This window comes from Prorops nasuta, unplaced genomic scaffold, assembly GCF_024137725.1.
Source record: "Prorops nasuta isolate Cenicafe-Biocafe unplaced genomic scaffold, Cenicafe_Pnas_1.2 PNAS00015, whole genome shotgun sequence".
Taxonomy (NCBI): domain Eukaryota; kingdom Metazoa; phylum Arthropoda; class Insecta; order Hymenoptera; family Bethylidae; genus Prorops; species Prorops nasuta.
Window position 1 is genome coordinate 1,887,181 of NW_027116812.1, and position 13,354 is coordinate 1,900,534.

The 13,354-nt window shown below is 37.6% G+C and overlaps 1 protein-coding gene across 1 annotated transcript in view; it reads right to left on the reverse strand.

Annotated features, from left to right (window-relative positions):
* Positions 1–370: 370 nt before the first annotated feature.
* Positions 371–13,354, reverse strand: part of Naa15-16 (N-alpha-acetyltransferase 15/16) — a 34,747-nt gene continuing 21,763 nt past the window's right edge. Inside the window, exons 9-11 of the mRNA XM_066736679.1 lie at positions 1,228–1,421; positions 1,049–1,157; positions 371–975 (exon numbers count right to left, since the gene is read on the reverse strand). Of these exons, the coding sequence (XP_066592776.1) occupies positions 383–975; positions 1,049–1,157; positions 1,228–1,421 (896 nt within the window). The 3' untranslated portion in view covers positions 371–382. The remainder of the gene's footprint in view (positions 976–1,048; positions 1,158–1,227; positions 1,422–13,354) is intronic.

Sequence of the window (13,354 nt, forward strand, 5' to 3'; positions counted from 1 at the left end):
AGATGCAGTAGTTGTTATCGACCTGTTGAACGATCAATCGTTAAATCGTTATTGATTATTCATTAGTTTTAGTCCTCTCTCGGTTTTTTCTTTGTAAAATTCGGGATCGCCTAGGACCGAAGACGCAGGGGGGGTCCACGCCTCGTCGTATCAATATAATTTATATTAAGATAGTTCATATTATCCAGCGCCGTTCCATTCTAGCACTGTTTCAACAACACTCGGTGAAAAATCTTTGAGGAACAGTTCGTGTATAATACATGTTTAGTAATTAATTATCCGCATTTGAATTTCGCATTCGTTTCAAGTCGTTTGTCGTTTCGTCTAACGTGAATCCTAGTCGTGTTTAAACATAACGTGCCATTTAACATAGGTGTCCCTTTTAGCACGTTTCTTGTATCTCGTATCTGGCTTCCCTCTTCCTCGCATTATCACGTCTAACTACGGAGAAATTCGGTGAGACTGCTGAGCGTGTATCAGTGATCAGATACGTCGTGCCCGTCGTCACTTTTTGTTCTGGCGGTCGAAACGCAGTAGCATAGGGGAACCGCTTATGGCATTTTGTCGTGTAATCGGCTATCGTTGAATCACACTGGCCAAAGTCACCGTTCCGCAGAGCCTCTAGGACCTTTGTACAATTTTGGAGATTAACTCCTTCCAACTCGTCCATATTCGTCACAAGGGAGAGAGCTTTCGTTTGAGCTGTAGGATCTAAAAGGTAGAGCATTCTCGCTGCCTGGAGCAAGTGCGGCAGTGAATCGATGTTGTCTTTCAGATATTGTCCGTTCAGCTGCAGAGCATCCGAACTGGAGAAAATCCCGGCAGTTTGGCGCTTGACTACCTCGCCCACTGGCCCCTCTATCGGCGACTCGTTGTTATGAAGCAGGAAGCGTACCAAGCACGTATGCAGGTCTGGATTGTTCGGGTCCAATCTATGGGCTCGCTTTATCGAGCGCAGCATCAGCAAAGTACGTCCTACGGAAATTATTCCATCGGTTAAATCATCTTTTCAGCGTCTAATGGCTAACTTGGCTCGAATCTCTCTTACCCTTTCTTATATAGATCTCGAATGCCATCAGATGGGTCTCTATTCTGTCGGACGCCAGTTCCTGAAGAGGCTGCAAGAATTTGATCGCTTGCTCCAAGGGATCCTCGACCTGCGAAAACCAAGAGGACGCAATTTACAACATGACCAGAATTACTCCCAAACAAGCCAAATCTACGAACCCTCTCGAGCTTTTCTGGAATGAGTTCATCCAGCGTGGGTTGCTCCAAATCCGGATCCGTCTGCTGTCGCGACTTATTGTGCTGTTCCCTCTTCTCCTGTGCCTGAGCCGCCTGCTGCCTCTCTTGCTCGGCCTTTCTACGCTGTTTTCGCTGTTTACTCCTCAGCTTCTTCAACTCCGACGGTGCCAGATTTTCTGCGAATAAAAATATTCAAAATTACTCAAATTCTTATACGTTTATTCTCGTACAATTCCCCCCCCCCCCCCTAAATAACCCTATAGAACAACTACATACATCACTCAACCACACATGTCAATTATCATTATTATCCATCCTGTTTCAGAGAGGATTCGACGCGACAGGAGGAAAAATCTTTTTAATTAGGTAGAATTACGCTCGACTGAGATTAAGTCTGATCGTAAATTAAGGAGCTCGTGATAATTGTCGTGGCGCAGTTTCGTCATGGAGTTTTAACCGGTTCAGCGTGTTAGTCAAGGTTAAACAATGTTCTCCAGCACGATCTGCGACCGCTAACTGCGGACAACGCGACAGACAACGGAACGGAGAAGGAGAATAGCGTAGGAACGCTTCGAGAGAGGCTTTCGCAAAGTCTCTTTCAGCTTGTAGCACCTTGTAATCATAGCGGTAGCACCGAGCTAGGCAGTCGTGCTGACCGACTTGTAATTCTGGCATGCGTGCACGTGTTTCGCCTGCTCCCTCTAGACTCTACTCACGTGTAGGCCTTTCTGCACCTTTCTGCAACCTCACGGATAGCGACAAAGCCGCCCAGAAAGGGGAACTTAACTAACTGATCGGAGCTCGCTTATTACAGCCTCTCTTTCGAGTTTAATAATATAAAAATTAAATATTGTCAATTTGCTCTCAACGCGCTATCGTATTATCAATATTTTTAATCCAATATTTGTAATGCATTAGTTTAGAAATTATTTAATAGCTTGTACAAGGTTTTAAATATTTTGCTTATTATCCCTATCATCTGTTCAATTTAAGACTTTCTGCAACCAAATGCATAGCGACAAAGCCTCCCAGAAAGAAACGCAATTAACTGATCATAATTTGTTTATAATAGGCTCTCTTTCAATTTAAGAAAAAAATATTTTATCAACTCGCTTTCAACCCAATATCGCATTATCGATATTCTTGATCAAATATTTCTCCACTCTTGCACAACAATAGCCTAAAAGCTATTTTATATCTGGCACGAGATTTTAAATATTTTGCTTATTATCCCTATCATCTGTTCAATTTAAGAATTTCTGCAACCTAATGCATATAGCGACAAAGTCTCCCAGAAAGGAACATAATTAACTGATCATAATTTGCTTATTATAGGCTCTCTTTCAATTTAACAAAAAAAAAGTATTATCAACCTGCTTTCAACCTAATATCGCATTATCAATATTTTTAATCAAATATTTCTTCACTCTTGCAATACTTGCCCAGAAGCTATTTGACATCTGGTACAAGATTTAAAATATTTTGCTTATTAACCTTATCCTGTACACACTGTAAGCCTTTCTGTATCCTAATGCATAAGGACAAAGTCTCCCAGAAAGGAATTACAATCTACGCGAATAAAAATAATGACTGGAATCAAATCCACTCTAATTTAAATGTATTCAATTTAATTTGATACCACGTGTGAAATATACCTTAAAACTCTAAATAAAGCATTCGATTAAAAATGTTCAAAGCCAAATTTAGTCGAATTAAATAATTTTGTTATCCGTATAATTGCTAGTGGCTGGACTATTATCGGATTTCTTTCGATTGAACCAATAAAAACAAAACATTATCAACCTGTTCTCAGCCCCCAATTGCATTATCAACATTTCCAATCAAACGTTTCTCCAGTCTCGCAACGCTGGCCTAAAAAGCATTTTACAGCTCGCACGAGATTCTAAATATTTTGCCTGCTCCCAATGTTCTCTACTCACGTGCGCGCACAGGCCTTTCTGCAACCTCGGGAATAGCGACAAAGCCTCCCAGAAAGGAGCTTACCTAACTGATCTAGGCTCGCCTATTATCGGCTCTCTTTCAATTTGACCAATAAAAACAAAACATTATCAACCTGCTCTCAGCCCCCTATCGCATTATCAACATTTCCAATCAAGTGTCTCTCCACTCTCGCAATGCTGGCCTAAAAACCATTTTACAACTCGCATGAGATTCTAAATAAAATAATCAAAGACATTTATTATTTTCTACTTTCAAATTTCCTCTTTTCTCCTTCCTTCAGGATAAATGAAAGGAGCTGAAAAATCAGCGATATAAGAATTACGATAATACATTCATCCTGCCCACTGGCTACCGACATTTTAATTACGCTCGCATTAATTTCCTATCATAATAGAAAAATTACACGCGCTTTCCAGTTACGTAACACGAGGAGGAGCAGTCGATGCTTTATTATAACACGCTAGAGGCTGATGATATGCTCCGTAAATTTGGACGTGCATGCTCTTACAACAGGCAAATTTCAACCGAGCATTCCTTGGAAAATCCATAATCGCTTCTCTTACGTAATACTATATATATATATATATATATCCTCGATCCAGCCTTACTCGATGCTCTTCTTGTTTTTCGATAATAAAACATTTTTTCTCCATTTTTTGTACAATTTATGAAACTTTCTTTCTCACGCTGGATCAAAAACGTGTTTTTTTTTTGTAATAGTCCACTTCTTGTGCGAAACTGACGGAGAATCGTGGCCGTGAAACCATCGATGGTTCGTTAAACGCATACATTAATTTTCTACCAATATCCAGTGGAATGATCCTTTTTGGCACGCATAACGAGCATTCACAGTTTTGCGTGAGAACGTATATATATAGGCGTACGGTCAGTCACGCTCGCGATTTAATAAATCTTTCGAGATAACAATAATCGTAAAAAATTAGCGACATTTCATATCGACAATAAAAAAATAACAACATTTTTCTCTACTCTTACATATTCTGAATATAAACAAAGTTTTTGGAGTCGAGCAATTGATTTTCTATTATTTAAAGTTTTACATAGTAACGTATACACAAATGCACGACTAACCACGTTTAGGAATTAATAAATTTCTTAAGATAAGAAAAATAATAATAGAAATTCAGAAGCGTTTGATCTCGTTGAAAGAAAAAGTAACAAAATTTGCCTCTGGATTTACATGTTCCGAATATAAACAAAATCCGTGGAGTGTCGAGCAATTAATTCCATCGTCGTTTTGCTTCTGCTCCTTCACAAAGGAAGACCTTGCTCGCCTTACGGTTTCGTTCTGGAATGTCGACTAACTGGCGTTGAAAAAATAGTTTTTATGCTAATCACACCCTTTTGATAACCACCAGGCTTCGTTCTTTGTTCCTAGGCGAGTTGCACTAGCTATGATATATATATATATAGTATATGCATATACATATATATACACTGCAGAGTGCATTGTTCGCTCGAAATAACTATTTATCCAGCATAATCCAAGAGCAGCAATTATTCACCGCACACGGTTATTATAAACTTATTTTATCGAAAGCTCTGTCGATAAATTTTTATGCCGCAACGGAAGCATAAATATTTGCTTAATAAGCAGATTTTTAATGCTCGCAATACCTGCAATAATATATGCTACAAAGTATTAATTATAGGTTGAAAAATTACTCCTTTATCGGAAATTGAACGACGAATATGAGAAAAATTTTTTATAGTCCATAAAAACTTACTAAATACGAGTTGCGTTAGCGGTAAGATGCGATTACCATAAAAGTATGGAAATGAAAATTGAGCTGGCGATAGTAAAAATGTGGATTGATCGGTGCAGCATGACGTTGGATGAAGAATATTTTAAGTGTGAGTAGTAAAGAGTAAAATGTAAATTGGACTGGGCTAGAGGCTGACTGACTGGCTAGCAACAAATTGTGCAATGTGGCAGCGATTAAAAACAATCCTCGCGCGTGCACACCATATGCAGTGCACTCGCTGTACTGTACATATATGCATACAACTTGCACGTGTATGTAAATGTGAAAGAATAAGAAGTCGCCCCTCTCGGTAGTCGCATTCCAATGCAAATGCGTTGACACGCGCGTCTCTTTACGAGCTTTTATCCCGAGCTCCTTTCAGCCTCCGAGATTTCCTTCGTTTTCCTCGACCGTGCGCGTCGAATTTTCCCCAAAACCACTCGATCGTTTTTATCCAGCAAGAAACTCTCGGTCTGGTTATTTATTACAGGAAACGCCTGGCTGCTCTCAATTCTTAAGTCTCCTATGCAAATAATAAACTTATTATGCATTACTCGGTTGCACCGAGCACGTGGAGTGGGCACGTGATCCCTCGATACAAGATTATAATTCACGCACATATTCGTGTAAACACGTTCTTTTACTCGACTTTCTGTAGTATTGTGTAGAGAGGCCAACCAAAACCGATAAACGTGTCGTTGTACTTTCCATTATTTTACACGTGACTTTTTCTACTTTGTTTTGTACAATGCAGTTGCTTTTTTGCGAGTTACAACTTTGAGCGTTGTTTTCGTCAACAAATTTTGTTTTTCTGTTGAAATTTGTATAGTGTAAGAGGGAAACGAAACTGAGATGATATGTCCTTGTACTTTCCACATTCTACACGTGACTTATTATAGTTTATTTTGCACAATTCAGTTGCATTTTTGCTCGTTACAATTTTAAGCGTTGTTCTTGTCCAAGTTCAAAATATTGTTTTTGTGCATGGGTTTTTTTGTGTTGAAATTTGTATAATGCAGAATGAGAGGAGAACAAAGCTAATGATGTCCTTGTACTTTCCATATTTTACACGTGGCTTATTATAGTTCATTTTGCACAATTGAGTCGTAATTTTGTTGATTGCTGTGAACGTTGTTGTCCAAGTTCAAAATTATGTGTTTGGAAATGTTTTTCTAACGTTATAGCCTATACGTAACAAAAGGTGAAGAAAACTTCATGAATACATCATAATATCTTCATTATTTTGTGTAATTATCGAGTTAACTGAATTTTTACACCCACGCTTTATACCAGATGAAAAAAAATATTTTATATTGATTGCTGCGAAAATCGAGCCTACCCCGAGGATTTAAAATTCATTAAATAAATTTGTTAATTAATGTATATAACTGTATAAATATTCTTTTATTGAAAACTTTATGGTATTGCGGAAAGGTAAACCAAAACTGACAGGTATGTTATAATACTTTGTATTATGTTACACGTAGGCTTTTCTCGCTAATTTTCTACAATGGAGTCACACTTTCGTCGTTCGTTGCGAACATTGCTCGTGCTAGAGGCTCAGATTCACCAACTAAAACAGTGATTATGAGATTGCGCAAAGGAGTGTCTCTTGTTAAAAGAAATAGCGGAGACAGAAAGGCCAGTAAAAAGGCTAAAGAGCGTGAAAAAAGTTGTCATTAGAACGGTAGGAGGAAAAGTTGCTGAATTCGAGAGAGTGCTGGAAGAAAACCAGCATCTTAATATTACATATTCTTCTTAATTACAAGACAAAGAGGGGGGGGGGGGAGAGAAATATTAGAGCACAGATCTAATTTCACTGACAATGGGTAAAACTTTCAAAAATGTTTTTTGACACTCGTCATTTAGAAATAAAAAATTAGGGGAAATTTGTTAGAGCATAACTATAACTTTACCAAATAAAATTCTAAGAGTATTTTTTTATATCAATATTGTAAAAGTGAATGGAGGAAGGAGGTGATAATAATTGTTAGAGAATTGCTCTAATTTCACCAATAAAACTTTTTCTCTATTCAATCACATCTCTCATTTTTCCTTGAATTCACTAGTTACGTCGAAGCTTATTGATTAAAAAATCTTTTCAACATTTATAACGTTACAAAAGAGAAAAAGAAAGGGATAATAAATTGCTAGAGCATAACTCTAATTTCATCAAATAAAACTTTTTCTCTGTTCAATTACATCTCTCATTTTTCCCTGAATTTTCTAGTTACGTCAATGCTTATTGATTAAAAAATCTTTTCAACATTTATAACGTTACAAAAGAGAAAGAGGGGGGGATAATAAATTGTTAGAGCATAGCTCTAATTTCACCAAGCAAAACTTTCTGTCCATGATGTTATAATCTTCATTTTTTCCAGTGTCTGCTATTTACGTCGAAGCTCATTGGTCTAAAAGTAATTTTCAACGTGCTAACATTGCAAAAAAGAGAAAGACAGACAGATAGACCGAGAGGGGGCGACAAGGTAATTGATAGAGCACAGCTCTAATTTCACCAAGCAAAACCTTCCGTCGTTCCTGTTACGGTCTGCTTTTTAGCCATGGTTTGCGAGTCATGTCGGTGCAAGATCCGCATATGATTCAGCGGCTCGAAGGTAAATCGCGACCATTTCATTATTGCTATTCGAGCGAGAAATTGCACGTCAAAAGATAAACCGGCGCAGGTCGACCGACGATTCGATTACTCGCCGATTAATCGGGACATTCATTTGGGATTAATTAAATCTAAACGTTCATAAACCTGCATCGTTATAAAAAAGAGAACGATGAACAACTATTATCCTTCGTCCTTTAAAAACAAACAAGGGGAGTGGGGGAGGGGTATAATTATTCATTGATTGATCAGGAAATTTACTTAGGACTAATTATATATAAACTTTCATAAATTTGCATCGTTATAAAAAAGAGAACGATGAGCAAATATTATCCTTCGTCCTTTAAAAACAAACGAAGAAGAGAGGGGGTATAATTATTCCTTGATTAATAAGGAAATTTACTCGGGATTAATTATACCGAAACACATAAATTTGCCACGTTATAAAAAAGAGAGCGATGAACGCGTATAATTCTTCGCCCTTTAAAATGAAGGAAAGGGGGGGGGTGAGTATTTCACGTAATAGTCGAATATATACAAAACTCTGCGTTATAATACACACACCGAGTGTATTACACACTCCCATACAGAGATATGTATGAGAATATTTAACCGTGCATCGCACGTGATGTAAAGTTTCACAGTGAGATTGCGCAACTTTGCCGCCGCTCTATGATTACGTATGTGTAGACACTATATATCTGTGCAATGAGAGTGTATATATGGGGTAACGTGACGCTGGCAAGTTCGGAAAGCGGAAGTTCAAGAACGCTTAAATACAAATGTGTGAAAACAGAGTAGCGTTACACCCTGCAGTCTCTCAATCAGTATGGAAATTAATCGACGTTTCTTAATCAAGCGTAATAAAAAATATTGCTCACTTTTAATTCGCAACGTGATCGTAGGGCAATGATTATCGAACGTCGGCGTTTGTAAGGAATTCTACTATTAAACTGTTAGTATGTCGCGTATATCGTGACGTGATTTAGTTCAACGATTGAACTTTTCCTGGTAATCTGAACGTCCTTCGCTGGTAATCAGTATTCGATGCGAGTACCGTCCTTTATGAGTAAATCTTTCGAGCGAATCGCGCTCAAGCTGTATAATCTCGAACGCCAATGAATTCAAAGTTTCAACGGTACATCACGAGAACGTGTAAAATTGCGAAATTAAGCGACGCTCGATAATTTTGCCCATCGCGAATTCCCCTCTGATCACTGATTAAGCTTGCAATTATATTTACAAATTAGAGTTTCGTTAACGCCTGGTGTTCCAACACAGTAGAGTTTTTTGCGACCCCTGCTCACAGGAGGTAATTCGAGATCATTCTCGAGCAGTGTTAAACGAGCTAATGTGACGTCACGTGTTCTTTATTTCGCAATTCCTAGGTAGACACGTAGGCGGTACGTCGGTAGGTAGATAGGTAGGTAGGTGTACTTGTGTACCGGGTGTGATATTAGTTCGTGTGAAGCGTGAAATCTTTGATAGAGAAGGGATTTCTGATGAAAAAACTCTTATCAAGTTTTTTTCTACGAGCTATAATTAGGAAGTTGCGGGGGATTTGAAATTGTGACGTCACTAGTGACGTCTGGCCAATAGGAAACTTGGAATTTATGATTTTCAATCATTCGTAACTTTTTAATTAAAGGTTGGATCGGAAAACTTTATAAGAGTTTTCTTCTTAGAATTCCATGATCCAACTAAGTTTTCAATTTGGCAAAAATTAATTTTGCACCCTGTATACACGTATTACACTAATTTACTATTTTAGAAACCTTATTGCTGTATCTGTTGTACATTTATCGTGGCTTAAATGAAATTTGTGATGCGTATTATGGCGAATGTGTGTGCTCGAGTCTCGATGTGACGCTTTGATTATTCCAATAATGACCAGTGCACTTTAGCAGACTCGTTAAAGTCTCTTACATCATACAGGCTCGTGTATGCACCCACGAGAATGCTCGATTGGAAGGATGCGCGATACTCAATGTCATCATTTAATTACATTTCTTGTAAAAACGTTGCATTATCTATAAAATCCAACCAGGATCTACTCTTCTATCTTCCAGCCGGAACATCCATTATCATAGGATGAAACTATAAGTAAAACGACATTCACTTACGACTCATAATCGCTACCTCATCGCGTCGTGATTAATCTTGTAAGAGAAATGCAGTACGATTGATTAAAAATGTAATTCGCTAATGTATATATAGTATACGGCATTAGGCTATAATTAATTTCCTAAGAAAAGAGGTTTGAGACTACTAGCAGGTTTCGCAGTGTGCTATATTTATAAAACGAGGGAAAAAATAGCAAATTATGTTACGCAAGATGCAAAAAGACAGCAGCACGATTCTGTGCATTGCGACGTAATACAATGTAATCGGATATAACGACACGGTTGGACCAAAGTAAGTATCAAAACGAACCATGAACAATTCTTCAATTTTATACTTAGCAGTGTTATCCGGTTCAAATATTTGTGGTACACGAGCTGATCGAGAGTCAGCAATACTTGATAATGACATTCGATGCAGCATTGCACGTGTAAATATAGGTAAGGGAGAGAAACATTTTTCGCATGCCTTGGGCCAAAAAAGAAAACGATGAAAAATGACTCGGAGATCACGCAGGACAGTCATGAATCACGTTTCTGGTATACAATATAAACTTTCACGAAGATCGAGAGATATGCATAGCATGACAGGATGCTTTACAAGGGCAGATATTTGCAGATGGAATTATGTTATATGAACTAGTGCACACGTGTTTACAATACTGTACTGTACTTGAATAACGCCATTCGTAGTCTACGTACATCCGCTATTACCCCGTAAGGGATATTACAAAATTGTGCTAATTATTTGAAATACTGGTACTTTCACGAATAATAATCGTTTTGCTCGCTTTAATGTCAATAATGATCGTAACATAATTGCGAGTACTTTAAAAATCTTGCAGTGTTTACACTTTCGAGCAAAGCAATTCGCTGCTCGCAGATTACTAATAAGGATGATGTTGACGATGATATTGACTATGATATTGATGTTTGTCATAACTCATTTTCATTATTCACTGCTTGACAAATCTTGAAAGAAAGAATTATGGAGATTCGTCGCCCACGCATATCAGTCATTCGTCCACGTGATGCACTCACCGCTTTTGTGCATGTGCAGCGTCAATTATGAAAATTAATCGTCCACGTCGTTAATGAAACGAAGGAGCGACCGTTGTGGAAAACAACTCGGGTCACTTGGACGACGCTTCGAAAAAGATCGCGGATGGCAAATAAGTAACGTTTCGTTCGAGGAAGCGAGCGGATTAATAACGGTCAAGTGGATTCGTTAAACGCTGCCACACCGCCCCCTCGCATTAATTATCTTTCATTACGCAACGCAAATGTAATTATACCATTAACACGTTTCTTCGACATAAAAGTCTTAAATGAGAATATCGCTCGCTTTTTACCCCATTACATTTATTTCATAATAAAGAATAACGCTCCTTAAATTATATTTAAGCAGTCTCGAACGTTTAATATTCCTAAATCGCGTTAAAATATCCAACGATTAAGATAACAAAATTGCTAGGCGGTCTTGCGATGAATAAACTGTCGCGTGTGAGAAATAACGCTCGTTAAGAATTCTGGAAATTCATGCGTTTTAATTCATGATTTCGCGTACTTCAAAAAATTACCACAGTACACGCAGTGAACGAGCTGCGATCGGTGTTCGAGATAACGGTACGTGTGTGCGTGTACAACGAAGCTTTTTTTTCAATCGTGCAAGCTTATTCACAAGAGAGCAAGTTCATTGGATGTGGCGTGAAGAAAAAACATAGTCGAGGCATTGCGTGATCTTTTCGCATGGTCGTTGAGCTAGAAGAACGTAGCTCTTGCAAAATCTCGCCGAAAATTGAGCCTTGGTGAAAGAAAACAGTCGAGTGAAAAAAAACATAAATTTTGAACCATAGCAAAATTTACTTTTCAATTTGGAATTGAAAAATCAAGCTAGATTCTCGTGTCTCGACTGTTTCGATTCTTTACAATTCGTTATAAATATTTATAATACAATAATTGAGACTGATAAATACGGTATATCTAACTAGAGAAAGTCACGAGGCTCCGAAACACTTAAAGGACGATCGTATTGGTGACCGAACAATGAGGGCGAAGTTAATTAGTGACAATTGACAGAGCGCAACGAGTCAATTAGTCTATTAATCAGCTTGAAACTCGAGGAGAGAATTTGATCGTCGAATGGACAGTAACGAGAAGAACATAAGACTGCTTATAAACTATCTTTCTATACATTAAAAAAAAGCCATAGAATCCTAAGAACGAAGCTTTAAGAATACACGTGTAAAAATCGATTATTTGCCACGGATGGCTAAGCTCTCGCTCTCCAGTGAAGAGAATTGCTTCTTTATGATCTTTTTCCGAAGTTTTTTTCACGTTCCATGTAGGAAAGTGAAAACGAGAAACCACACTGGTCGCTGTGCCCGATATCGTTGGGCAAGAGTTTATTCGGAAATACGCTTTGCCTGTTGAAGTGTGAAGCAGGAGTGTCGGCTCGATAGGAGTCAGCTGTGGTTTTATTATGAATCAAAAACGAGACGCTTAAACACTGCGGTATATCTAAATTGTAAAGTGGAGAAAGAAAAGTGGATTTACGAGAATCCGTGGGTGGACTCGTACAGTAATATTATAAGGGGTAGTAAAATGTAGAGAGTTGGGGATAGAAAAAATTTTAAAACAGAGCCGCAGAGTATAAACGAGTGAATCAAAGGTGGAGTATATATAAGAGAATTTACGTAATTGTAGAGATACTAGTAAGAAAGTAAAAGAGCAGAGAGTTTGCTTGATTTGAATGAGCAGGCTGTTTGTGATTGACGTGTGGGGTCGAGGAGAGAAAAATGGGGAATAGACTGCAGGCAAGATATCATCGATCGTCAAAATTAAGACACTTAAAGACTGGGATATATAAATTGTATGTGTGCTGGAGAGACAAAAGTGGATTTGCAAGGTTCTATAGGTAGACTGGTAGAGTAATATTTGAAGAGGAGAGATAAATTGTAGTGTGTAATAAATGTAAAAAATTTGGAAATAAAATAAAAGAATACAAAAAAATGAATGAAACGTGGATCATTTATAAAAGAATTTACATGATTGTAGAAATACTACTGAGGAAATAAAAGAGTACAGAATTTGTGTTTTAAATGAGCAGGCTATTTGTGACTGATATTTTAGGAGTAGGTAAGAAAAAGCAGAGAATAGGCTGCAATATTGATAAATAGAAACAATTTGGAAATCTGGTAAAAGTATATAAAAGAATGAATGTAATGTGGATCATTTATAAGAGAATTTACATAATTGCAGAGGTACTATTAAGAAAGTAACAGAACGGGCAATTCGTTTGTTTCATATGTGTAGTCTGCTGATGGTTAACGTTTTAGGGGATAGAGAAGAGAAAATAGAGAATAAGCTGCAATGTGAATAAAAGTAATTAAAATATCCTGGACCGTTAAAAACGAGCCATTTAAAGGCTGAGATACATAAATTGCATGATAGAAAAAAGAAATGAGTCCATCGGTGAAGCAGTGTAGCAATATCAGAAAAAGGGAAGATGAAACGTAGAGAGTATAGTAAATAATAAAAATGTAAAGACCCAGAAAATAAGTATAAAAGAGTGAATGAAATGTGGAGCATATATAAGAGAATTTACGTAATTGTAGAGATAATAGTAAGAAAGTAAAAGAGCAGAG